The sequence below is a fragment of the Grampus griseus genome (genome assembly GCF_964374135.1).
Source record: "Grampus griseus genome assembly, chromosome: 17".
Classification (NCBI taxonomy): Eukaryota; Metazoa; Chordata; class Mammalia; order Artiodactyla; family Delphinidae; genus Grampus; species Grampus griseus.
The window spans coordinates 1615705-1642319 of record NC_139011.1 but is presented as its reverse complement, the minus strand read 5'-3'; the positions used below and the strand labels follow the sequence as shown (position 1 = coordinate 1642319).

The 26615-nt window shown below is 64.9% G+C and overlaps 1 protein-coding gene across 3 annotated transcripts in view; it reads left to right on the top strand.

Moving 5' to 3' along the window:
* Nucleotides 1-2772: 2772 nt before the first annotated feature.
* The window catches only part of ADGRB1 (adhesion G protein-coupled receptor B1), a gene marked incomplete at its 5' end in the record, with an annotated part of 69231 nt that continues 45388 nt past the window's right edge, over nt 2773-26615 (top strand). For all 3 annotated transcript variants that reach the window (XM_082674873.1, XM_082674872.1, XM_082674871.1), the window contains 16 exons: nt 2773-3544; nt 13983-14144; nt 15100-15210; nt 15566-15730; nt 15874-16038; nt 16400-16564; nt 16873-17037; nt 17251-17352; nt 18935-19041; nt 19253-19447; nt 19589-19657; nt 20367-20475; nt 23705-23848; nt 24310-24385; nt 24490-24592; nt 25474-25517. In XM_082674873.1, the coding sequence (XP_082530999.1) occupies nt 2773-3544; nt 13983-14144; nt 15100-15210; nt 15566-15730; nt 15874-16038; nt 16400-16564; nt 16873-17037; nt 17251-17352; nt 18935-19041; nt 19253-19447; nt 19589-19657; nt 20367-20475; nt 23705-23848; nt 24310-24385; nt 24490-24592; nt 25474-25517 (2654 nt within the window). The remainder of the gene's footprint in view (nt 3545-13982; nt 14145-15099; nt 15211-15565; nt 15731-15873; nt 16039-16399; nt 16565-16872; nt 17038-17250; nt 17353-18934; nt 19042-19252; nt 19448-19588; nt 19658-20366; nt 20476-23704; nt 23849-24309; nt 24386-24489; nt 24593-25473; nt 25518-26615) is intronic.

Sequence of the window (26615 nt, the reverse complement as noted above, 5' to 3'; positions counted from 1 at the left end):
CAGCAAGCCCCCACCAGGGTTGTTCGTCTGTGGCCCCCACGTGCCCGTCCGCACAACCGCGCCATAGCAGGGGCCCCAGGATTGCTCCTACGGAGACAGAGTGCCCCGCGCAGGATCGAGCCCAACATTGGTCCCCTCCCCGCCACGAGCCCTGCTTCTCCTGTGCTTTCCCTCCACGCTGGGCCTGGCTGGGACGCCCCTCCAGGCCTGCGAGCCCACAGGGTGGTGGAGGCAGCTGTGCAGCCTTGAGGCTGAGTGTCTGAGACACCTGAGGCCGGGTGTGTGCGCCAGGCTGTACCCACATTCCACACGGGAGGGCTGTGGCGTGGGCCGCCAGGGGCTGGGGTGGGGAGGGGAGAGTGCGGGCCCGGCCTGGGCCATCTCAGGACCGGGCAGGCCCCTCTGGGGGAAGGTGCTGTGTTTTGGGGTGGCCTTGACCCCAGGTCAAGGGGGATGAGTCAGAAGGAGTCGGCTGTCGCGTGGCGGGGGTCAGGGTGGTGCTGGGGAAACGCCCGACTGTGATCAGGGTTTCTGCTGGGCTTTGCCGACTTCCACCTGGGATTCTCCGGGGCATCGGAGAGGGTTTGTCCCGGGGCTGGGGCCCCAGATGGGGGCCTGGTGGCTGCATTAGGTCCCAGCCTGGGACCAAGGGAGGGGGCGCTGCAGCCGGGGCTGGGGTTCAGGTGAGGTTTCGGATGCCATGGCCACCCCTGCAGGCAGCCTCCTAGGTCTGGGATTGACTGTGGGACCCTGGCCCCAGCCTCTCGGTTCCCACACATGGCAGTGGGTGGCCAGGGCAGGCGGCTGTGCTATGCTGGCGTCCGAGGCTGGCCCCCGGATGGCCTAGAGGCGCGACCAGAAGAGGGGCTTCCTGGAGGCAGGGGCCAAGTGCAGGGTCTGCATGAGGGGTCTGCAAGTCCTTTCCTCAGGGGACCTGAGCGTTGGCCACTGAAGAGCCCCACAGGGCCGCCCCTGGTGATCCGGAGCCCCTGCCGCGGGTGCCTGCTGCCCCATCTCTGGGTAAACCCGCAGGTCCAGCGCTGACCTCATGCCGGGAGAATGAGGCTGGGAAGTGAGGGCCTTGGCCGAGTCCACGCTGCCATGAGCGGGGCAGCCCGTGTCCAGCCATCCTGGCCAGCCCGAGGCCGCCCACGCCAGCTCCCTGCTCTGCCGACGAGGCCTGCCAGGAAGGACGCCAGGAGGGGACTGCAGAGCAGTGACCGACCTTGTGTCGCCGGCCAGCTGGGCCCAGGCAGCGAGAAGCAGCGGGTCCCTGTGGGCAGGCGGCTGGCGTGCGCACGGTCGGCGGAGCCGAGGCGCCGGCACCAGGCCAGGCGGGCTGCGGGGGGCTGCCGTGGCTCCCCCCCCTTTGCCCACATGCTCAGCTGCTGCTGCCCGGACGACGCCCAGCAGGGGCTCTGGGGGGAGGGTGGGGAAGCTGAGGTTTAGGCAGAAGGAGCTTTGCAGGGTCCACGTGGAGGCGCGTCAGGACGGGCAGCGTTGGCTCCCTGGGCCCGGGACGGCTCCGCTGTGTCCCTGCTGACCTGGCCCGGGAGCTGCCCCCACCCCAGGTGTGAGCCGGCGGCACGCAGCCAGTGCCCACTGCTGGTGCAGCGCAGGTGACCCCAGGGCCACAAGGTTGGGGTCAATCTGGGGGTGTTCAAGTGTGGGTACTGCCGCCCCCTGCCTGTGACCCCGTCTGAGCCTTGATTTCCTCATCGTGAGATGGGAGGCAGGGAGCGGCCTGGCTAAGTGGGGAGGGGCAGGCCGAAGCCTGGTCCCGGTGGCGGCAGGTGACTCCGGGGCGGGGAGAGGGAGGCTCCCTGGCAGGAACATGGCTGGTGGGCCAAAGGGGGCACCTGAGTGGCTGTGTGAGCAGGAAGGGGGGGCAATAGGAGGTGGGTGGATGTCACAGTCACAGCCAGAGACCCAGAGACGGGGCACCAATCCTACCCTCACCCCCCAAAAACTGGTCACTCCTGCTGTGACGAAGCAGAAGTGGCAGGGGTCTCTGCACCTGCACCGGGCAAGGCCCAGAGGGGCGGGGCTGCAGGGAAGCTGGGCAACGGCAGGAATGACCTGTCTCCTCTGCTCCCCTGCCCTGCTTCCCCTCTGGCTGGGTTTGCAGATGCTTCCCTGAAAGAGGGCTGGAGAGGGGTACGGTCTGAGAGGCCACAGAGGCCCAGGGGCAGAATGGCCTCCGTGGCCACCCCACGGCAGGCGGTCGGGCCCAGAGACCGTGGAGCCACGCCAGGCTGCCCAGCCAGACGGGCACAGCCGAGGCCCCTGTGGCCTGCGGCCCTGGCCAGGGCAGCCCACCGCTTCCTGCTCAGGCTTGGTGGGGGAGGAGGGGCCCCGGCCCCTGGCTCCTGCCCCTGCAGGTGGACATGCTGGCAGGTGGCAGACAGACAGGTGGGCAGAGCAGGTGCCTGAGAGCGAGGCCAGGGCCTGTGTCGGGGGCCCAGAGCCCGGGGCGGGCACTGCCCCCAGCGTGCCAAGTCCCAGCCTCCCCCGGGGGCTCACACGAACCCTCTCTGCTCTTTCTCTTCCAGCTGCTGCTGGCGGCCACAGGCAGGCACTGGGGCCCCGGACGGTAGGAGCCGCCCCTGCCCACTCAGTCGCCTGAAGCCGTCTCCTCCTCCTGCCCTCGCTTGAAGGCCCTGCCCCCGGCCCCGGCCCGCTCCGCTCGCTGCTGCCGGACCCTGGCATGTCAAGGCCTGGCTCGCGCCTGCCTGCCCAGCCGGCGGAACCCTGGCGGCCCCGCGAGCTAGGATGAGGGGCCAGGCCGCCGCCCCGGGCGCCCTCTGGATCCTCGGGCCACTGCTGCTGCTGCTGGGGCACCAGGCGGGCACGGCCGCGGGGACAGACGCGGGGCCCGGGGCCGAGCCGTGCGCCACGCTGGTGCAGGGCAAGTTCTTCGGGTACTTCTCGGCAGCCGCCGTGTTCCCGGCCAACGCCTCGCGCTGCTCCTGGACGCTGCGCAACCCGGACCCGCGCCGCTACACGCTCTACGTGAAGGTGGCCAAGGCGCCCTCCTGCAGCGGCCCCAGCCGCGTCCGCACCTACCAGTTCGACTCCTTCCTGGAGTCCACACGCACCTACCTGGGCGTGGAGAGCTTCGACGAGGTGCTGAGGCTCTGCGACCCCTCGGCGCCCCTGGCCTTCCTGCAGGCCAGCAAGCAGTTTCTGCAGATGCAGCGGCAGCGGCCGCCGCAGGACGACGGCCCCGCGCCCCAGGACGGGCCCCCCGGTCCCAGCGACGACTTCTCTGTGGAGTACCTGGTCGTGGGCAACCGCAACCCCAGCCGGGCCGCCTGCCAGATGCTGTGCCGCTGGCTGGACGCCTGTCTGGCTGGCAGCCGCAGCTCACACCCCTGTGGCATCATGCAGACCCCCTGTGCCTGCCTGGGCGGGGACACCGGCGACCCTGCCTCCGGCTCCCTGGTGCCTCGCGGGGATGTCTGCCTGAGGGACGGCGTGGCTGGTGGCCCCGAGAACTGCCTCACCAGCCTGACCCAGGACCGGGGCGGGGATGGCGCTCCAGGTGAGTGACGGCTAGGAGAGGCCCTGGGGTGGCTCTCTGGGCATACGGTGGGTGGGAAGGGTCTTCTCTGCAGGGCTGCCCTGGCCACCGATCCCCCGAGCACTTCGGGGAAGCCAAGTGCAAAGAGAGAAGTTCTCTGCAGGCTCGCTGAGAATGGGCAGCCTGGGTGCTTGCCTCTGGCCCCCAGGGTGCTGGGGTGCCTGCCTCATGGGTGGTGCTTGCTAAGTGCTCAGGGAAGGGAGGGAGGGATGGAGGGAGGGAGGGAAGGAAGGAAGAGCGGGTCTCATTTCTCCCAGGATGAGGGAGTTTTAGATTCCTGGCTGCGGGGAGGGTCCCTCCCAGTCCCTCCCTTTTCGCAGGCAGGACCATTCTCATGGGCCAGCAGGCTGCTGTGGCCTGTGGCCGGGGTCTGCAGGGGCCTCCTGGGACACGGGAGAAAAAGTGAGCAGAGTGGACTCATGTGGTCAAGGAGATGCAGTGTGGGGCTTGCACATGGTTACAGCCATGCAAACCGTCAAGCAGCAGTTAGTTACCCAGCGCCTGTGAGGTGTTCTAGGCGCCGGGGACACGCAAGGAAGACAAGAAACAACAAAAACAAAACAAAACAAAACAAAAGCCCCGCTCTCGCTCTCGCTCTCGCTCTCGTGGAGCTGCCTTCTGGGTCTGGGCGGTGTTAAACGGCAAAACACAAGAAACAGGCACGTCAGGTGGTGGTGAAGACACCGCAGGGGGAGGGACCCTGGTGGCGGGGCTGCATGTCACCTGGAGGTCAGGGGGCCATGTTCGAGGTTCTGGGAGGGGTGCGGGTGAGCCCCGTGCGGGTCAGAGGGTAGGGCAGGGCAAAGGTGGGGTTGGGCGTGTGCTCAGCTGGTCCCACCTTCTTAGCAGTTTGGGTTCCCGGTGAGACGGCCACCTGCACAGGAGGGCGCCATCAGTGGAATGGGACACCGAGCGGGCCCCCTGGCATCGGGCAGGAGGGAGACCCTGTGCGTGCTTGGAGCGGGACGCCCAGGGTGTCTCGGGAGGCTGGGGCCGCGTCAGGGGACAGCTCTTCACCGAACGTGGAGTTTGAGACACCAGACAGCGTGCCAGGCGTCCGGGGCCAGGCTGGGCTGGGCGTTCATGCGGGCAGGTCACCATGAGACCAGGTGACATGGTCCAGGGCTCTTGGTGTCTCCGGAGCCAGTAAGGCCGATGGATTCCTCCGAGTGACGTCTGTAAAGGCATCAGAGAAGCTACGTGGGGTTACAGAGGAAACCAGCTATCCTGGAACATGGTTCTATTCATGGGCCCCGGGCCGTGGATCCCAGATTAGAAACCTCCGTGGAGCGGTGAGCATAGCTGGAGGGGATCAGGAGAGGAGGGAAGAGGCGGGCAGCGCCCCGGGAGGTGGAGGCGGTGTGGTGTCCAGGAAGCCGGCAGAAAAGCCCCATCTTCCATCAGTTGTGTCAGGGCCCCCAGCGATGGCGTGGGAGGCTGGGAGGGCTGACCTTCGGGCTGGGCAAGGTAGAGGTCACTGTGACCTTGGCGTGGGCAGACCCCGCAGCGTGGTGGTGGGAGTGGTCCTCAGGGTGTGGCAGGGAGGAGGATGGAGCAGAGATGCCGGGCCGGCGGCTAGTTTGGGAGGTGGGCGGATGCAGGAGGACCAGTGGGGCAGGGGCCTGGCCGGACATGTCGCCCGGCCACTCCCCAGTGGTCACCTGCCCCTGAGCCTCAGCGTCTTCGCTGGCAGAGTGCTGAGTGCTGTGAGGGACTCTTCAGTCACCTCAGACCTGATTGCCCTGGGGCCTGGCCCACACTGGAAACCAAAGCGCAAGAGCTGCTCTCTGTTCGCATCTCGGGGCAGTGACCGTGCCGGGTAGATACCTGGTACAGCTGGAGCCGTGTGGAGCTTCCGGGAGAAGGTCAAGGGGACGGGGCTGGTGTGATACATGTGTGGCAAGTGGCAGGAGCTTGTGGTGCTGTGACGTTGGTGCTGGAGGGAGCAGGCCCTGCTGCTGGAGTCGGGTACGGTGGTGGACAGGCCTCCTGGCCGGAGTTTGCATGTTATCATGAGAGCTGAAGGGCCATGGGGGGCTTTAAGCAGAAGGGTGACATCGCTGGGGCTGTACATGCAATGTCTGACTCAGAGGGGGAATCCGGGGCAGGGACAGGGCACTGCAGGCATCCAGGAGGGAGCAGACGCTGGCCTGGGTGGGAGGAAGGGGGAGGAGCTTGGGGGGGGGTGGAGCTGACGGACTTGCTGATGCAAATGATGTGGGCGTGGAGGCAGGAGACGGCTGGACCCCTCCCAGGTGTCTGGCCAGGAGTGAGGACCTCGGCCGAGGTGGGGAAGTGGCGGGGAGGACCGGGCTGGGGTGGAAGATCCAGAGGACAGAGCGGGACCTGACCGTGACAGGCCCGTGGGTCATCTGGTGGGAATGTCGTTTGAGAGGGAGCCTGGGACCTGGCGCCCCAGGATAGGACCAGGTCAGGTTCAAATCCCAGCCCGCCCCACACTCGCTGTGTCCCCGGGCCTTGTCTTTCAAATGGAAAGAGTAAAAAGTCTTCTTTTCTTGATTGTTATGAGGAATGAGAACTGGGGTGAAAGTGTTTCTAAGCAGAAGCAACGTCAGTGATGAAATGCCACTATCTGTGTTTACTATGAGGTAGAGGATCTAGAGGGCTTGGGGGGCAAAGAGGCAGACTGGAGGAGCGGAGCTGTTTGGAGACCACAGCTGGGTGCTTCGGGCTTGCACAGAGATTCTGAGAATGGGCATGTTTGGAACTGGTGCTGGAAAGGGGTGGGCAGGCGTGCGTGTGTGTGTGCATGTGCTCATGCGTCCATGTGCATGTATGTGTGCCGTGTGTTACGTGAGCATGTGTGTGTTCAGGCATCCATGTGTACAAGTATGCATGCGTGCATGTGTGTGTACACACGGCATGTATTATGTGTGTTCACATGCACGTTGCCAGTATGTGTGCTGTGCGTGCACGGTGTATGTGTGCGTGTGTGCAGTGCATCGGGCATGTGTGTGAGTCTGTGCATGAGTGTATGGTTGGTGTATACATGTGTGCGTGCCTGTGTGCAGTGCGTCGTGTTTGTGCGCGTGTGCATGTGAGCATGTGCAGGTGTGCACTTGTGGTATGTACTTGCTGTGTGTGTGTGTGTGTGTGTGTGTTAGGCTGGCTCTGTGCGAGCCGATTTCAGCAATCCTGACAAAGCGGAAGTCCAGGCTACGAGGCAGGGCTGGCAGTCTCGTGGAAGACAGTTCGGAGGGCATGAGGGCTGGGGCTGCCACCATGAAGCGAGGAGCTCGACTCTGCGGGGCGGGGGGCACGGGACATGGTCGCCCAGGCCCACAGGCAGCTCAGACCCCGTGCCCATGCCCTGGACTCAGAAGGTCCTGATGCTTCTGAGACCTTGGGAGTAAACCTGATCTTAGTAGTGGCAGTAGCCGCGTTCTGCGTTTTCCTTTGTGCAGGAAGCACCCACATCTTAACCAGTTAACTCTTGCCAGTTGCCCAGAGATGGCTCCCCAGCGAGGCACCTACCTCCCTGCCCAAGGCCTTTGCATGGGCTGTTCCCTGGCCTGGAACACCCTCCCCACGTGCCCACAGGGCTCCCTCCCTTGAGTGCTTGCCCAGATAGCACCTTCTCAAGACGCCCTGGCCCTGCTGCAGAAAGCGGCAGCAGCCGCAGCCCTGCTGTCGCCTCACACTCTCTCTCTCTCCCTCTTTCTCTCTCTTCCCACACGGTATCGCCTGTGAGCACTGGAGAATTTCCTGTGTCCTTATTCTCCGCCCCTGCCAGGATGTACCCACCACAGGGCAGGGGAGTTTGCCCTGCTCTCTGACGAAGCCCCGTGTGTGGACCAGTACCTGGCACACAGCAGGCCCTTGATTAATTCTTGTTGAGTGGAAGGAGGCACAGAGACGTTAAGGCAGCAGCCAGGGTCACACAGCTTGTAAGGGGGAGACAGAGAGCAGAGCCAGCTCTTGGTCACCTGGTGGTCCTGCCTGGGGCTTCTCCTGCAAGAAGGAGAGGGTGTGTGTGTGTGTGTTCATGTGTGCGTAGGGGTGGGGTGGTATACGGACCAGAGAGGTCCAGCAGTAATTCAGAAGACACACAGCAGATCCAGACCCCGTATCTTGCCTGCCGAGCCTGTGCCCAGGGAGCTGCGTCCCCTCACGCATGCCAGGGGAGGCTGGGTCAGGCGCGTCCCTCCATAGCCACGGAGCCGGAGCCGGAGCAAGCAGGAGGCCCAGGCCAGCCCGTGGCCCATTTTCAGCCCTGCCCCCGCCCGGCCTGTCCAAATGCCACATGGCCACGTCACGCATCCGACTGGCAAGCGTTCCTCAGGCCAGAGCAACTGTTCCCTCTCCCCTGCCCCGCCGGCTGCCCCTCTGCGCTGCCTGCCTGCTCCCGCGTGCTCTCGGGCTGTCCCTCCTTCCCCCTCCCAGAGTCTCTCTGCGTTTTTCTGCCTCTGGTGAGATGTGCCGTTTCTCTCAAGGGTTGTTTTAAATATTCACGTTTTAATTAAAGAATTTTATTGCAGAAGTGACATGTAAGATAATGAAGAAGCCGCATCCTGAGGGCTGGGGGTGAGCGTGCGTGTGTCTCCTTGTGTGTGTGTCCCTGTGTGTGTGTGCCCATGTGCCCCCTCCATATGCCTGCATGGGGCGGGGGGTGGGGGGTGGGCTGGAGCCCGAGCGTGTGAGTGTGTGACATCCCGGGCGTGTGCTGGGCCGCGATGCCGGCCTGGGGGCCGTGACCTGCCCAAGGCCACACGCCAGGGGAGATGCCGAGCGCTCCACCCGCCTCCTCCAGGCCCCTCGCCTCTCAGCTGGGGCGCCCCTGCCCTGAAACCCCCCCCCCCGAGGGATTTGGAGTCTTTCCAACCCTAAATGCCCCACAACTTCCCTCAGGGGGAGGCTGCGAGCCCTCTCTGGGGCCTGCAGGTTGTGGAGGGGAGCTGGGCTGGGGGGAGGGACGAGTGGGGAATCCCAGGGGGAAGGGCGTGTCTCTGGAGTTTGGGGGCAACTGGGCGCTTGGGGGTGGGGAGCAGGGTCGGGGTCGGAGTAGGAAGGGTTAGGGCCTCCCTGCCAGGACTGGGTTTGTCATCCCAGCCAGGGGAGCTGCGCTTTTGCACAAGGGGCAATTTAGAAAAATCTGGAAAACAAGGTTTCAGGCTCCATTGTAGACAGCCCCCATTCCAGATGGAAATAGCAAGATGTGACCCCATGAAAACAATAAGTACGCACGGGGCATCACCCACAGAGGAACTGCCACGAGAGGCCAGAGCTCACCCCACACCACCCGGTGGCCAGGGAGACTGGAAGCTGTGGCCCTGCTGGGGTCCCACTTCCCTAAAAGGTGGGGAGAAGCGCTGTCGGCCGTATAGCCAAGGCTGAGGGAGGAGAAGAGACCTGCCCAGGTCATCCAGCGCCGAAGGGCAAAGCCAGGTGGGACCCAGCCCTTTGAGCTTGTAACGGGCACCCTTCTTAGGGGGCACCTGCCTGGCTCAGGGAAAGCAGCATTGAGAAAGTGAGCAACCCCGCAGACGGGGCCAAGTCGCCCCTCAGCTTCCCTTCTGTGAAAACAGGGATGGCACAGCTCCTGCTCATAGGGTCTTGGCGCCTCTGCCACGCTTGGAGGAGACCCCCTTGTCCTCCTTCTCTGGCAAGTGGCCCCGTGGGCAGTGGGCACGGCTCTCAGCCCGTCCTGAGATCCAGGGGTGCCTGCGGCAGCTGGGCAGACTGCTGGTCACTCGGGCCCCGATAGTGGGAGCTGCAGGCCTTGGTGAAGGATGCACCAGGTCTGGACCTGTGGAGCCAGGGGCGCTGTGGACTGGGGATTGGGTTGGAGAGGGGCTTCAGGGAGCTGTCCAGTTTCCCTGTGGTCCTCATTTGCACATCCATGTAGGGGGCTGAGAGGAGGAGCCTGCATGCCGCAGTACACACCTTCACTCGGTGGGGGGTAGGGGTCCGCACAGGGGCTGGACTTCGCCGAGGTGGATGTGCACGGAACCCGGCCTGACGGTCGGGGAAGGGGCGGGGCGGAAATGGGCAGGGGCTGACCCCCCAGCCGGGTGCTGCCTGACCTGCTAGACTGGGGAGACCTCTGCTGGAGGAGACGGGAAGTGCACCGCTCCCCTCCTCCAAAGGGGACCCAGGAGGCGGGAAGGCCCAGCGGGAAGAGGGCCTCCCCCCTAGCGCCCTCATCCCAGCTGACTGAGGGCGCAGGGACCAGGGAGGCCATGGCCTGAAGGCTGGGGCACCAGGGTGGGAAGGGGGCCAGGAGCCCCCCTCTCCGTGTGCTCTCTCTCCTGGGCGGCCAAGGCTGCCTGGCGGCCATTAATTGGCTCTATTCATCCCTTAATGAGATGGAAATGAGGCTTCCAGACAGAGGGGGCATTGAGCCCGGGAAGAATGGCGGCTTCTTTCCGGGCCTGGAGGGGCAGCCCACCCCCCAGCCTTGCCCACTCCTCTGCTGCCCCCTCAAAGCCCACCCGGCCCAGGAGCACCGTGGCCACCCAGGAAAGGGTGGCCTGAGTTCCCCTGTGCCCAGCTCTGCGGGCCCCAGGAGCCCTGCCTGGGTAATTCCCTGGTCGTGGCTGCATTTGCTTGACAAACATTTATCAGGTGTCAGCCGTGGGGGGGACACACGTTAAAAATAAAAATGATAACAAAGATAGCAGCTACCATTAACCGAGTGTTCATCGGTGGTGGGAGTGCGGCCAAGGTCGGATCGGTCCGTGACTGGGATCAGGGCTCAGTATGTGACAGGGGATCAGGGATCCTGTGTCCAGGATCAGAAGGCAATCTGTGAAGAGGATTAAGGCCCAGTGTGTGGTCAGGGTCAGGGCTAGGCCTGGGGGGCAGTCTGTGCTCTGAGCCAGTGGACCCCCTGCCTGGCCTCTCCCGATATGACCCCTCCTCTCCTCCCCCTCCCCCCACCACATCCCCACCCCCTGGGTCACCAAGGTAACCAGCCCTGAAATTGTGGGTGTTTTGGCAGCGGAGGCCTAACCTGAGTCTATCCTGAAAGACTGAGCTCTGCGGCAGTTGCCATGGGAACCAAGTGGCATCCCGCGATTAGCCAGCATGGACACCCTCTCTCTCCCACCCACTTCCAGCTTCCGCGTCACTCAGGCTTCCGCGCGGGGGCTGGGCTGGGGCAGCAAGGGGGGCCAGGCAGGACGTGTCCACTTTGTCCCTGCCGGCAGGCCTGTCTCCCTGGACTCCAGGCCTCCCTGTTCCTTTGTCTCAGTATGACGGGACAGGGTGGCTTCAGCAGGTGAGACCACTGAGGCCTGGAGTGCCAGGCTGGGGGTGGTCCTGGCGGGCAGCCTCTGCCTGGGGGGCAGTGTAGGGGGAGCGCTTGGAATCTGATCATGGGTCCAGTCCCAGCTCCTCTCCTTGTCCGTCCGGTGGGTAACTTGGCCTCCCTGTCTGCACCTGCCAGGTGAGCGTGGTTGCGGGGCTGATGGTCCCCAGAGTGAAGGCGCCTAGAGTGGCAGCAGTGAGGGCCCCATATCTGCGCAGCCTCAGGGCCGAGCCGCTCACCAGTCCTGCCCACCAGTCCTGCCGTGTGCACCTGGGGGCTCCCCACCCCCTCCCCCGGGGCCCTGGCCTGTTTGTCTCTCACCCCCAGGGCATGGACATTTCTGTCCACAAGGAAGTCGTATTTGTGTAGCGTCCTCCATACTTCTGGTTCTTACTCAGCCCTGGGGACCCTGGCGCCTGTCTTCTGAGGCTCGGGCCTCCATGCCTCCTCAACTCTAGGGCAGATCCTCCTTCCGGGGGGGGGGGAATCGCCAGCCCCTGACTGTCTGGACCACCCTTCTTTGAGCCTCAGTTTGCTCTGCTGTAAGTGGGGTGAGCACTTGGTTCCTGGGTGGACTGGGACTCGAGGTTCCTGAGGCATCTGGCACGGAGTGGGGGAGACAGGGGTGGGGGAGTCAGTACTCGCCTGCCCAGGATGCCGCCCTGAGAGCCGGCCTTGAGGGAAGCAACCGTCCTTGAAGGGTGTATGGGCCGGGTCCAACAACCTGGGCGATTCCTGCTCGGCCCCCTCGTAACTGGGGGAGTACGCGCATCCCGTCACTAGGGCAGGCCTCGATCTTCCCATCTGAACAATGGGAGCAGAGAGGCCTCCCTTGTGGGAGCACAAGCCGTCACGCCCAGACCCAGGAAGGGGCTCAGAACCGGGCCCCTCGGCCCCCTGAAGCAAGGGTCCCTGCAAAGCTCAGTCGGGCTCCCACAGAGTGAGAAGCTCCTCCCTGGGCCGCCGCTGCACGGCTAGGAACCAAGTGTTACTGCGCGTGCGCGAGGGGCAGAGCCGGGTCCACGCCCACCCCCAGACGACAGCGATTAAGGTCCGAGCCGGCCCCCGCTACGGGTCCCTGTCTGGGTGCGTCGGCCCGCCCACCTGCCCCACCCACCTGCGTGACCCACCAGCATGGCAAGTCTGGAGGACAGGAGGCTTGACTTCTGTGTGCCCTTGGCCCGTTGATGCTCTTCGTCTCTGGGCTCAGGGGGAAGTGAGACGTATGGGAGGGTGGGTTCTGCAAGGGGAGAGAAGATTCCTCAAGGGCTTGGGGGCGTGGAGGGAGAAATGAGCCCCGCCTTCCAAACTGGGGAAATTGGGCTCCCTCCCCCGCCTCCCGTTCATTTGCTTCCGGCGCCCCCTGCTGGTCGGTTCCCAGCACAGGCGCAGGGACCACTGGGAGGGGCTCTGGCACCTTTCAAGCGGCCCTCCACAGACCAGAGCACCTGGACGCCCAAGTTGCTGCCAATCAGAGTTCTCTGGGATCGACTCCGACCCCAGTGACGCCCACACCTGTCGTCGCCCAGCCATTTCTTGCCATTTACCCTCACAGGTGTAAGTCCTAGGAAGTAGTGCCCTCGTCCTCTGGCGAGGGGTGTGAGGCCAGGGCAGGGTGGACTTAACCATCCCATGGTCGTGGGTGCTGGGGCCACCATGTGAACCTGGCCTTTCGGCTCCAGTGCCCACCCTCCAGGATCTGCACAGTCCTCATTCCCACCCTATGTGCTCCCCAGATAAGCCAGCCTCCAGGAGGCATCAGGGACGCTCCTGCTGGGCCAGGTGTGACCTGCCCTCGGCCAGCCTGGCTCCCCTGCTCCAGCCCCGGGTGAGCAGGCAGCATGGGGCAGTGGCCCAGCTCTAGTGCAGCTCCCAGTGCTGGGCCTTGGCAATGCCATCTCCTCGCCTCCTCATACATGGGTGCCGTGTCGGGGGGCTGGCTGTGTGCAGGGTGCCCGGCGCAAAGTAGGTGCTCGGTGAGGCTGCGTGCCCTTGTTGAGTCTGCCCTGACCCTGCTATGCTGGGAGTGTAGGGGCCCTGGGGTTCTCCAGGACAAATGGGGTGGCGGCACCAGAGTCCCTCGAGGCAGGAGTGATCTGGGCACCTTAAGTGTGGCCTTTGAACAGAAAGCCTGGATGAAGCGGCCCCTTCCTGAGCGAATCAGTGCAGCCTCCAGCTCTGGCCCAAGATGTGTGGCCTCCCTGCTTCTCACCCCTCAATGGCTCCCCAGTACTTTGAGGCTGTCCCTCTTAGTGTCCTTGGTGGCACTGGGGCCACCAAGGGGCTCAGAACTTCAGGGGCACGAGGTCATGATGGTTGGGGGGACGGGGCCGGGATGGAGAAGACCCTTGAGAGGGCTGAAGGAGGGTGGCCATAGGGGCCTGGAGGCCCTCAGCAGCCAGTGTCTGCTGGGTCTGGGGGACGCTCCGTCTGGCGGGGCCCTGGGTGTGAGACCCCACTCGGCTACCAGGGGTGGGACCTCGGTCACCTCTGGTGTCCCTGCGGGAGCTGGGGGAATGAGCACATGGGTCATGGCAGGGGATGGGGGGATGAGCAAACTGAGGCTCAGAGGCTACTGGACTGAGGACCATGGGGAGGGGGTTCAGCAGGGCGCGAGGCTCGGTGCCAGGCAGGAGAGCCCCTCTGCCCCCAGCCCATCACCCGGCCCTCGATATAAGGCAGCCGTTGGGGTGGGCAGGGGTGTCATTCATTCATTCATTCATTCATTCTCCAGACCCACCTGGGGCTCCAGCTCTGTGTCCAGCCCCACACTGGGGACCTGGATTCAAAGCCAGTGGAGACCCTGGCCCAGGTGCCTGTAGACAGAGCCGGAGAGCACAGAGACTCCAGAGAGAAGTGGGGTGGGCCCCGGACCACAACTTGCCTGGCACCTCTGCCCCTCCCGGCCCTGTCGGCCTCTGCTTCACACTCCATCACCAACCCCGTCCAGGCCCACACTTGCCTCCTAGCTGACCCTCCAGGGTGCTATGCTGGTTCCGACGCGGAGGCCTCTTCGCAGGGGCTGCTGTGCCCCGGATCCCTGCCTGGGAGACCCCTAGAGGTCACTCCCCGAAAGACAGCGCAGCCCTTTGCCCCTGGCCCTGACCCCTGCCCTCTGGTCCCCACCAGGCGGCTGGAAGCTGTGGTCCCTGTGGGGCGAGTGCACGCGGGACTGCGGGGGAGGCCTGCAGACGCGGACGCGCACCTGCCTGCCCGCACCGGGCATTGAAGGCGGCGGCTGCGAGGGGGTGCTGGAGGAGGGCCGCCTGTGCAACCGCAAGGCCTGCGGCCGTGAGTGCGCGGACAGGCGGGTCCCGGGCGGAGCCGGGGGAGGGAGGGGCTCGGGGCGGGGTCAGGTGGAGGCAGGAACCCGGACTGGGCCGGGCCGGGCGGGGAAAAGGGCGGGGAGGGGCGGGCAGGGCCTGGCCAGGGGAGGGAGGGAGTGAGGGCGCTCGGGGCGGGGCCGGGCCAGGCAAGGCCTGGGCTACGAGGGGCGGGACCTGGGACAGGGGCGGGGTCAGAGGGTGGAGCCTTCCAGGGGCGGGACCAGTAGAAGTAAGGGCCCAGGAGGAAGGGTGGGACCCGGTGTTAGGACTGGATGGGCCTTTCTTAGCAACTGTGGATTGGGAATTCTGGGGTGCACGTGGAAAGCCGGCTGAGGGGCTTGTTCCGCCACCGCCATCCCTCGCCCTGGCCAGACCCGACTGTCCCAGCCGGATGCTGCCTCCAGGATGTATTTCTTTAATAAGGCTCTCTAATGACCTCATGCATATTTTAGCTGCTTCCATAAAATTAAATCAAGTTATAATGAGATTGTCATTCTTCGGGTTGTTTTTTCCCCGACGAACTTTCCTGGGGAGAGGAGCTCATCTCCGAAGCCTGGAGAGGGCCCTGGGGTGTCGGGGCTGGGCCGCGGGGGGCAGGATCGCTGCCGGGATGCTCAGCAGCGGAGAGCAGTAGCCATTCAGACGTGCTGACCCGCAGGTGACTCCTGCGGGCCCCGGAGGAAGAGAGGGAGGGGCGCAGGGCAGGGGAGACTGGACCAGACAGGGATTGGCGCCAGGCCAGGGTGCCCTGGTCCCGAGTTTCCCACCTGTCCGGTGCGGCCAAGTGGCCCTGGTGCTGACAAGCCCGGACCCCGCTGCGGCTGGGGACCGAGGGACCAAGGGCCGAGAGCGCCCCTCTAGAGCTGCAGGGCGGGGGCTGCAGGCCACGGCCTGGACGCTTACCTGAACCCGCCCTGCAGCCGCCGGGCGCACCAACTCCCGGAGCCAGTCCCTGCGGTCCACGGATGCCCGGCGGCGCGAGGAGCTGGGAGACGAGCTGCAGCAGTTTGGGTTTCCTGCCCCGCAGACAGGTGAGTGGCAGCGGCTGGGCGGGGCTGACAACGCAAATGCACTAAAACCCTGGGAAGTGGGGAAAGTTGGTTTCAGGGGACTAGGTCTTTGGGCAAGTACTATACGTTATTAATTGCTGTTGCTTCTAAGTAATGACTGTAATAATTTTCCATAATTAGACTAACCTCTCAGGTGCCAGGCTCTTGTCTCCAGGCACACTGGATTTAGGGGAAGTGGTGTGAGGAGAAGGGGACTGTCGAGAATAAAAAACGGGTGGGGTGCTCAAGGGCTTTGCTGCGGCCGCCTGACGGTCTGACCGTAGCTCGGGTGCAGGGGCAGCAGCAGGCCTGTGATGCTGTAGGTCTGGGCCCACAGGTGACCCCGCGGCCGAGGAGTGGTCCCCGTGGAGCGTGTGCTCCAGCACCTGCGGTGAGGGCTGGCAGACTCGCACGCGCTTCTGTGTGTCGTCCTCCTACAGCACGCAGTGCAGCGGGCCCCTGCGGGAGCAGCGGCTGTGCAACAACTCCGCTGTGTGTCCAGGTGGGCGGCGCGCCGTGGGGGGCGGGGGAATAACAGGAGCAGGGGGCGGGGCGTCCGGGTCAGAGGGCGGGGCATCAGGGGCGGGTGACCGGGCTGCGGGCTCGGGCAGACAGGGGTCGCAGAGTGCTTTGTTCCTTCCGTAGTGCATGGCGCCTGGGACGAGTGGTCGCCTTGGAGCCTGTGCTCCAGCACCTGCGGCCGCGGCTTCCGGGACCGCACGCGCACCTGCAGGCCACCCCAGTTTGGAGGCAACCCCTGTGAGGGCCCGGAGAAGCAAACCAAGTTCTGCAACATCGCTCTGTGCCCTGGTAGGTGAGAGGGAGGGCGCTGGGTGAGGTGGGACAGGGGCGGGAAGGGAAGGGAAGGGCCCAGTGGGCCACCGGCCAGCCCTGCCCTGGGAGCCCCGCTTTGCCCGCTCAGACCCACCTGCTAGGGGGCTCAGGTTGGAAGCTCAGGCTGTGATCAGGCTGAAGGCTGGAGACCTTGGGGCGTTCTCACTCGCGTACCGTGGGCGTTGGGGTGATGGGCCCTCTTGGGTGTCACACCCATGCCTCAGACTTCGTGGGGGGGGGCACACCTGTGGGGTGTTCACACCTGTGCCCCAGGCTGGGTGTGGGCCCTGGGTGTTCACGCTGCCTTCCTGTCCCCTTCCTCCCCTGGGCCGGGCAGTGGATGGAAACTGGAATGAGTGGTCAAGCTGGAGCTCGTGCTCCGCCAGCTGCTCTCAGGGCCGGCAGCAGCGCACGCGCGAGTGCAACGGGCCTTCGTACGGGGGCGCCGAGTGCCAGGGCCACTGGGTGGAAACGCGAGACTGCTTCCTGCAGCAGTGTCCAGGTCAGGGCCATGCTCCAGGGCCTGCGGGTGGGGGGATCTGGTGGGCGTGAGCCACTCGGGAGGGGTGAGACCTCGGGGGGCTCCTGGTGGGCCCTTGTACACGGCCCTGGGGGTGTGGGGGGCGGGGGGGTGACCGTGAGGGACCAGTGCACAGGAGGCATTTGTCTGATCCTGTATCAGTCTGGGCTCTGGCTTCCCCGCCCTGGGTCTCGACTTCTTTCTCCTCGTGGCTTCCTGCCCCTGCGTCCCTGTGTCCGCACCCTCCTCACCCCCATCCTCGTGGCTCTGTGCATGGCCGTGTCCCACAGTGGACGGGAAGTGGCAGGCCTGGACGCCGTGGGGCAGCTGCAGCGTCACGTGTGGAGGTGGCACGCAGCGGCGGGAGCGCGCCTGCTTGGGGCCCTTCTTCGGGGGAGCAGCCTGCCGGGGCCCACAAGATGAATACCGGCAGTGCAGTGCCCAGCGGTGTCCCGGTGAGCGTCCCGCACTCCCACCCCACCGCTGGACTCTGGGGAGGGGCCTCCTGAGTGGCGGGGGAGGGAGGTTGGAGCTTAGTTCTGCTGGGGAAGGACTCCCCCTCGTGAGGGTAGATGTCTCGCAAGGGCCTTAGCCTTCCTGACCCTGTTGCCAGGTCTCGGCCCGCCCCCCGTGCCCCACCCCCACTCACGTGTCTAGCCCCTTGGCAGAGCCGCATGAGATCTGCGCTGAGGACAGCTTGGGCGCTGTGATCTGGAAGGAGACCCCGGCCGGAGAGGTGGCTGCAGTGCGGTGTCCTCGCAACGCCACAGGTGAGGGCCGGTGGGGCAGGTGTTGTGCGGGGCTCTTGTCCTCTCCTCACAGAGGTGCAGGGGAGGCACCGAGATGCCCCTTCAGGCCCGCCCACGGAGCTGTCAGCTCAGGGCACGTGGCCCAGACCCTGCCCAGGCAGCCCTGTGCACACAGAGGCTGGCACAGTACAGGCGGGGGTCCGGGGCCGCCGCGTCCTGAGAGCTCACCAGGAGCCAGCGCCAGCATGAAGCCCTTTAGTGCGATGTCCCACAAAGTCACCCATTTACACGTGGGAAACTGAGGCACAGAGGAATTAACACACTTGCCCTGGGCTTGGGGGCCATTAAGTAGGAAATTGGCTTTGAACACGGTCATCTTAATCCCCGTGCAGCCCTGTGGAGTGATGGGAGGTGTGGAAGAAGCAGGGTGGGCTCCCAGAAGGGGCCGGACGCATCAAGCTTGGCTTGGTTTTCTTTGCCCCTCTTATCTGAGGAGTGCATGCAGTTTTGTACCCCTGTTTGCTGTGTGACATCCGGGAAGTGACTTAACCTCTCTGAACTTTGGTTTTCCTTCTGTAAAACAAGTGTGTTGTGAGTTCCCCACCACCCGACAGGGCTGGTCCACGTGGTAGAGGCTGTGTATTTCCAGCTGTGGTTGTAGCCCCCCTACCCAGAATAATACATGTTCTGGGTAGCGTCTTACAAATACAGGGAAGCCAAATGAATAAATACACGTCACGGACTGGTGTGACTCCCCTGGCCTCTTGTCTGCATGTGCAGCCTCTCGTCTGGACTCTGCGCCATGCTGTGCAGCAGGTGTGGTGTCCTGTCCTGCCCCGTGGCTCCTGTTGGGTGACAGGGTTGTGGCAGTTCCCTAAGGTCATCACCGCTGTGTGTGCACAGCTGTGCCTGGCTCCCTGGGAGTAAGTTCTGAGTCATAGGCTGTGCCTGTGTTCCAGGCCGTCGACACCTGATGCCAGTCAGCCCCGAGGCTGCCCAGTGTCCGCAGCACACGCGGGCCATCGGGGGCCCCCTGATCCCAGGGGTGGAGCTAGGCAGGGGCCGGGCCGTTGGGTTCTCCCTGGGGCTCTGGATAGGAAGGGGCCCGAGGAGAGGCCCTGGGCTGGACACTGAAGTCCCTCACTCGGCCCAGGGCTCTGCCTCCACGCCGGTGGGATGCCTGCAGGTTTGGCTCCTGCCAGGTGCCAGTGCTTGGCCTGTGGCGTCTGCTCAGAAATGCTTCGAGTGAGGGAGTTCCCTGGCGGTCCAGTGGTTAAGACTCCGAGCTCTCGTTGCTGAGAGCCGGGGTTCAATCCCTGGCTGGGGAGTTAAAATCCCACAAGCCACGCGGCCAAACAAAACAAAACAGAGCCACAAACACACACTTGAAAAAAGAAATGTTTTGAGTGAAAGAAACTAAGGGATGCCTGGCCCCCACGCCAGCTCTGCTCTTGGAATGAGGCCACAGGCGAGTGCCTGCCCCTAGGGCTGCAGGGTCTCATCCAGAGGGGCTTGTGCCTGGGAGCCGGGGGTGGGCCTCCCACCCGGGACACGGGCATCTACCAGAGAAGTGGGAGACGGAGCTGACCCACCGTCTCCGCAGGCCTCATCCTGCGACGCTGTGAGCTGGACGAGGTGGGCATCGCCTACTGGGAGCCCCCCACCTACATCCGCTGTGTCTCCATCGACTACCGGAACATCCAGATGATGGTGAGGCCGGCCCCGGGGTCTCCCGCCCCACCCGTCACTCCAGGGCTCGCCTCTGCCCTCCGTCCTCAGACATAGCCCTGTGTCCCCAGTGGCACACCCTGTGGACGTGAGTCAGCCATGGCCACTGGCTGCGGGCTGCAGAGGACCCTCTGGGCATGGGAGGTCCTTGGTACCTGCAGAATCATGGCACTCATACCCTCCATCTCCCCAGACCCGGGAGCACCTGGCAAAGGCTCAGCGCGGGCTGCCCGGAGAGGGGGTCTCCGAGGTCATCCAGACACTGGTAGAGATCTCCCAGGACGGGACCAGCTACAGCGGGGACCTGCTCTCCACCATCGATGTCCTGAGGAACATGACAGAGATCTTCCGGAGGGCGTACTACAGCCCCACCCCGGGGGATGTACAGGTGGGCGCCCAGGAGGGCGGTCCTCCCCCTCAGCGTTAGACCGAGCCCTGACCGCAGATGGAGCCCTGACCCTGGTCACGTCTGGGCCGTGATTCTGTGCCTCATCCTCTGCTCACTGGCCTTTCTCCCTCTTCCTTTCAGAACTTTGTCCAGATCATCAGCAACCTGCTGGCGGAGGAGAACCGGGACAAGTGGGAGGAGGCCCAGCTGGTAGGGATGCCAGTCCGGGACCCTTGCGGCCAGAGCAGCAGGATGGGCGCGGACCTCTCTGGTGGCTCCCTGAGCCCCAGGCCAGCTCAGGGTGGGGTCTTGGGTTCAAATCCCAGCACAGTCTCTGCCAGTCTCGTGACTTTGAGGACGTCACTTATCCTTCCGGGCCTCGGCTTCCCCGCCCGTCAGAGGACGCACCACGCGGGGCTTGGGGAGGGGCATGAGAAAACGTGTTGGCCGTGGGGTACACACCGGGACGTGGCGTTTTCTCATCTGGAGAAATTGGTCCGCCTCCCTTCCTCCCAGGCTGACCTGGAACCTGCCAATACTCCTGTGCCCAGGGCAGCACCCGGAGTGGGGACCGCAGTGGCCGGAGACCCTCCGCTCTCCTCCCAGCTGGACCCCTGGCCACCGGGCTGGAGCGCAGCGGCCCGTCTGGGCTCAGGGTTCCCGTGCACACGGTGGCGATGGAGACTCAGGTCCCCGTCTGCTTCCCAAGTCAGGTCCAGAGCCCTGCGGGGCTAGGGAGTGACCGACAGGACCCTGATGAGGAGGGAACAGACGAGGGAAGGAGGCCGGCGGAGGCAGAGCAGTGAGAGGGCGTGTCCCTGCTGGGGCGCAGGGGTCTTTGCGGACCCTGAGCTCCGGTTGTCGGCGTTCTCGGCGCGGCTGCTCCCCGCTATGTCCCTGACCCCCGCCTCCCCTCCAGATGGGCCCCAACGCCAAGGAGCTGTTCCGGCTGGTGGAGGACTTCGTGGACGTCATCGGCTTCCGCATGAAGGACTTGCGGGACGCGTACCAGGTGACAGACAACCTGGGTAAGCCCAGCCCTCGCTGCGCCGACCTCCAGGCCCCTGCCCCGCAGTCATGGGCAGGGCGGTTCGGTCAGTCTCCTTGTCTATAAACAAGCAGCGCCAGGTGCCTCCTGCAGGACCCCCGGGCCGGGTTCTAAGATGACCTCTGTATCCTCAGGTGCACAGACCCGAGTCTTCTGATGATGGTCTGATGTGACCCCGGGAGGGGGTCGGTGTAGGGGCTCTCAGACCCATACAAGGTCCTGGAGAGCTCGAATCGTGGGACACACCAGGAAGTCCCAGCCACAGCCAGTCCCTTGCTTCCACCTCCCTGGGGCTGGGGGCCCACTTGTACTTGTCCCCACCCCGCCCCGGGGCCCCCAGTGCAGGGACCTTGAAGGCAGGACTCCGTGGTCCTCCGCTCCCCGAAGTGCCTCGTCACAGGGGCCTGGCTCCACCCAGCTCCGTGGCACTGAGCGACTCTCTCTGATGGGAAGGCAGGGGCGCTGGCCTTGTGGGTCCGAAGGAGCAGTAAGTGGGCCGGGACCTGAGAGCTCGGTGGCGACCGTCGGCACAAATACTAGAGCAGTTACATTTAACGATTGTCATCCGCGTCCTCTTAAATAGCTCTTTTGGGCCTCATTTGTCAAGTCCTCCCTGTTTTGGGGTGCCTCCCCCGACAGTCTCCATTGTCAGGGTTCCCCCTCACGGTGGGGAACCCAGGAGTGGGCGCTGGACCCGGCTGTGGTCCTGACAGCACCAAGGAGGGAGATTGTCACATCCCTTGCAGAGACACTCGGGCCTCTAGTGACGCACCCTAGCTCAGCTGTGCTGCCTTAGCACACACCTGGGGACCTGCCTGGGCCGGGACAAACGTTTGCTAAACTGCGGGTTCCCAGAGTGCTGGCTGGCCCTGCCTTTCTGCCTTAGAGCTCAGGACCCCAGAGCTGGGGAGACCTCTGAGGCCAGGGGATCAGGGACAGCCGTCATCTCGCAGGTGGGGAGACTCGGGCCTGGGGGGTCAGGTGCTAATGGAGGTCACCTGGCAGGTGGGATCAGTGGTGGCACCAGGCCGGCTGGGACTTCCTTGCCTTCCTTCCCTCCCTCGCTGGGCTGACTGGGCCTTTCTTCACGGTGAGATGGGAGTGGCCCAGAGAGGGGAGGGCTTTCATGCAGCCTTGCGTGAGCGGGCATGGGACCGGGTGGCTACTGCAGCTCTCAGCCCCCCTGGCCCAGGACCTCACTGTGGAGTCTGGTTCCCCAGCCGCCCAGCCCCGCCCGTGGTCCCTGGAGGGGCGCTCAGGGCCCACCCTTTGTCACCAAAGGAGGCCCTGGAGTCCTTCCCATTAGTCCTCACTAGCCATCCCACCCCACGCACCCTCACACCCCCGATCACCCCCTAGCCCCCCCATATACTCACACACCCGTGTACCCCACACGCCTACACACCCTACACATCGTGCACCCCATGCACCCTGTGTACCCTACACCCCCAATTCACCCCCTACACCCGTCATATACTCACATACCCGTGTACCCTACACCCCGTGCGCCCCACGCACCCCGCACACCGTGCACTCCATGCACCCCCATTCACCCCCTATACCCCACGCATATACTCACACACCCCACGCACCCTGCGCACCCATAGGCCCTGTACACCCCACGCACCCTACACATCATACGCTCCCTACGCCCTGCTGCTGGAACACTTGCCCCAGGAATCCAAGCAGCCTAACCTCCTCCAGGGGCCTCCAGAGGCCACTCCTCAGGGAGGACTTCCTGACCACCTTGTTTGGAAGTGCCCCACCCCGGGGTCATCACTGCCCAACAGACCACAGTCCATCTATTTCTTCTCTACTTGGTCACTGTCTGTTTCCTCCGCTCCCTGTCAGCTCTGGGAGAGGGTCTCGCTTTCCTCTGCATCCTCAGCGTTACAACAGTCCCAGGCACATGGTTGGGGTTCGGAAGCGTGTGGCGCGGATGAATTTGCCTATTCGTTCTGTCCTTGGTGAGGACCTCAGCCACAGAGGGCCAGCCATGTGCTGGGCTGGACGCCCAGAGAGGGCCGCCCGTCCCTCTTGCAGGGAAGGTGCCCTGGGCCCCAGAGCTGACCACACAGGTGCAGGGAGGGCACGGCCAGTGGGGGAGGGGGCACGGCCGGGTAAGCCAGGCCTGGAGGGGTACAGGAGTGCGGGCAGGCGCTGCACAAGCAAAGGTATGGAGGTGGGCATCAGCTGGTCAGTGGGGTTTTGCTGGGGAAGAGGCCCCAGGGTTGGGGGAAGGCCAGGTGACAGCCGGGCAGGTGAGGCTGTTGGTTCCTAAGCCCCTACCCCTTCCCCCTACACCTAAGGCCGCCCCGGTGCAGACCCCGACCCAGGCCGTGGGTGCTGGGTGAGGGGAGCAGTGTCTGCCTGGAGTGAGTGGGCCTGGAATGAAGGGGCTCAGAGACGATGGGACCCCACCCCACCCCCTCCTGTCCTCCCAGGCCCGTCTGCCGCTCCACCTCTGGGAAGCCTGGGGCGGGGCTGGACAGAGCCCGCTGGGGCTGGTGTCTTCAGGAGGCCTGCCAGGCGCCCACAGCTGGGAGAAACAGCTACACGCTGCCAGCTCTCCCTGCCCTGGCCTCTCCCCGTACATGCTGTGTCCCCGCAGCCCGTCCCCCTCCACCCTGAGTGGAGCCCTTCCCCACACCCAGCACCTTCCTTCCCGGGTCCCCACTCCACCTTGGTCCATCTGTTGGCCCCTTTACAGTCCCGGCCCTGTGAGGGGGGATCTGTCCCTGTCCCTGTTACAGAGCAGAGCCCGAAGGGGGAGGGCTGGGCTCCAGTGTCCCAGGGAGGGGCACCAAGGTGGACACCACGCCCTGTGGGTCCCTCTGTGGCCGCAGACCTGCCCGCAGAACCCGTCTCTGGCACCTCTGGGGCCACGGGGACTGGGTCCAGGCCTGGGTCCTCATAAGGGCCATAGGACTCCTGCTGGGGTGGGAGTGTCATTTGAGGGCTTGGAAGGAACCAGGAAGCCGCCCGGGCCCTGGACCTCATGGGGAGGCTGGTGTCAGGCTCCCGCCTGGCTGGGTGGCCCCATGCGCGCTGCACCCACTCTGAGCCGGGAGCACCCGCGTGTCATGGTCCTGGGCTCCGGGGCCCACTCCCCGTCCCAGGGCCGAGGCTCCTCTCGTGAACCGGCTTTGCGTCTCACTGTGTCTGTCTCCCTTCGTCTCTGTCATCTCTCACTCCCTCCCGAACCCCAGTTCTCAGCATCCACAAGCTCCCGGCCAGCGGAGCCACGGACATCAGCTTCCCTATGAAGGGCTGGCGGGCCACGGGCGACTGGGCCAAGGTGCCAGAGGACAGGGTCACTGTGTCCAAGAGCGTCTTCTCCACGGGGCTGGCAGGTGAGGAGCCTCGGGGTGTGGGAGGGGCCCCCCCAGAGTCCGAGGCTACCTCCCAGGAAGTTCCTTCTGGAGTCTGCCCTGCTGCTTCAAGAGCTAGGGTGGCGTCCGTTTCTTCTCAGTGTTCCCCAGGTTGCCCCCTCCTCCAGGAAGCCCCCCCTGCCCTCCCTGTGTTGGGAGACTCCCAGGCAATCTTGGCTGAATGGACCAATGGACGCCCTCACCACAGGGAGGGAGAGGGTCTTGCCTGGGTCACACAGAAGGTGACTCTGGTTCCCAGGAAGATGAACTGTGCCCTGCCAGCCCCCGGGTCTCAGGAGTCACTCAGGGGGACCCAGGCAGTCCCCCCAGCTCCAGGCAGTGCTGCGTCCACAGTCGGTGGGGGGAAACACACTCCCCTTGCCCAAGCAGGGTCCCGGTTTGTGGGTGGCCGGGAGGAGGGTGACCGCGGTGCTCTCTTCCAGAGGCTGATGACTCGTCCGTGTTCGTGGTGGGCACCGTGCTCTACAGAAACCTGGGCAGCTTCCTGGCGCTGCAGAGGTGGGCACCGCGGGCACGCGGGGTGGGGGTCAGGGAGGCCAGGCCTGGGGGAGGTGAGGGCGCAGGGCTCCCGACCCCGACACGGCCCGCCGGCTCTCCCCCAGGAACACGACCGTCCTGAACTCCAAGGTCATCTCGGTGACCGTGAAGCCCCCTCCCCGCTCCCTGCTCACACCCCTGGAGATCGAGTTCGCCCACATGTACAACGTGAGTGCCCTCCGTGTGCACGTCTGCGTGCGCGTGCCCCTCTGCCTGATCCCACGTGTGGTGCGTGCTCACACATCCCCACCTCGCGTCAGCCTTGAGGGAGAGCTCCTTTACGCCCGAGTGACAGGTGGGGGTGCAGGCTGGCAGAGCTGCGGGGACTTGCCCAGGGTCACCCAGCAGGGCCGTGTGGGAGCTCAACCCAGCCCCGTCGGCCTGGCCGTTCCCTCGGGGAAGAGAGAGTCGTCCTCTGCTGAGAAACGCACCTGCCCCGGCCTCACGGACCCTCTACACCCTGCTCCTCGGGGCTTTCCCTCGGGCCTCAGAGCAGCCGGCGCCACGAAGCCCTGGGACCAGCCGAGCGCCGGGAGCCGCCCCGGTTACCCAGCCAGGACAGGGCGGCGCCGGGCCAGGGTGTGGGAAGAGCCGGGCCTGCCTTTCCCGCTGTGAGGCCTTGGGGCTTTGCTCAGCCTCTCTGTGCCTTGGCTTCCCTCCCTTACAAGTGGGAACCCTGCTGTCACCGCACCGCAGCCCTCGGGACGGGGGTGTCTGCTGAGCCCCACCTGTGCCCCCGGCCCCAGGCTTTCGGCGTTAGCCCGTTTTGCGTTCAGCTGGACTGGTCAGCGGGGCGCCTAGAGTTGGGCTTCGGCCACTGCTGCCCAGCTCTGCTCAGAGTGGGGACAGAAGATACCCAAAGCCACACAGCAGGGCTAGGGGCTGAGCCAGTCCCCTCCCTGCTCTGGGCCTCAGTTCCTCCTCCTAAAACTCTGTCTCTGGGGAACAGCGGAGGGAGGGCGCCTGGCACGCCCACGGGTGGACCCCACTGTGACCCTCGGGTGCGGCTCATAGGGCGGCAGGTGGCCTGACCCCTCCCCTCTCTCCAGGGCACCACCAACCAGACCTGTATCCTGTGGGATGAGACGGATGTGTAAGTTCATCTGGGCTTTGTGGCCTCGGCCCGACTTGGTGGGCGGATGGGGGAGGAGGCTGACCCAGTAGGGGAGGGACACGGGCTTCGGGTTCCGGGCTTCCGACCGTCCCCCCGACCCCGTCTGTCAAGCACGGTCTCTCCCCGCCTAGTTCAGGCTCTGAGGCAGCAGGGGGCCCACCCAGCCGGCCTCACACTCTTCCCAGGGAAGTCCACGGTCAGGGGTCCCGAGGGGTGTGGAAGTCCCCCGGAGCAGGAGCGCCGCCACTGACCGGGGCAGCTGGGTGACACCCAGAGGGGTCAGAGAGGAAGCAGAGGCGGGGGCTTCTGGGGTCCCGGGCCCAGTTTCCTGTGCGGCACGTGGCGCAGGCCTGCGCACAGTGCGGAGAGTACAGGTGGGCGCGGGGCATTGGTCTGGACTGGCCGGACTGTGATTCGGGGTCACGGGGCCGTGTGGGCACCCAGAGCAGGGTGTCCTCCCAGACACAAGGAGGCAGAGGGAAAGGTGGGTGGGGTCTCGTGTACTCACAGGGAAGAGTTTGCAAAGGCCCTAAAGTGGGGGCGGCCCTCAGAGGGGAGGAGGGTCAGAATCTGGGGAGACCGGGCAGGAGAGAGCTTAACGTCTGGCTCCTGACGGGCCAGGTGGGCCTGGGGAGGGCTGGGCCTTCCCCCCAAGGGGTAGTCAGAGAGCTGCGTGTCATTGTTACCACCCGCCTCTCTCAGCCCTGGCACCGCCAGTCCCCAGGCCAGCACCCGGGCCAGGGGGTACATGCGGCGAGTCCCTCGTACTATGGGCAGTGCAGTGACGGAGGTGCGTCCCGGGAGGTCGGGGGGGCTCCCGGAGTGGCTGGCACTCAAGGAGGACACCTTTTCCCTGAAGAGAACGTGAGGGAGGGGTCTCGGGCAGAAGCACAGTTTGAGCAGAAGTGTGGAGGTCGGAAGGTACAGGGGGAACACGGGCCGTGGCCAGGAAGAACAGGCAGTTAGAGAGGTGCAGGGCTGCAGGGAGGCTGCAAGGGCCATGGGGCCAGTTTGTAGGGGCAGTGTGTCAGGAACTATGGGAACTGTTGGGGAGGGATGTGATCATCATGTATCCAT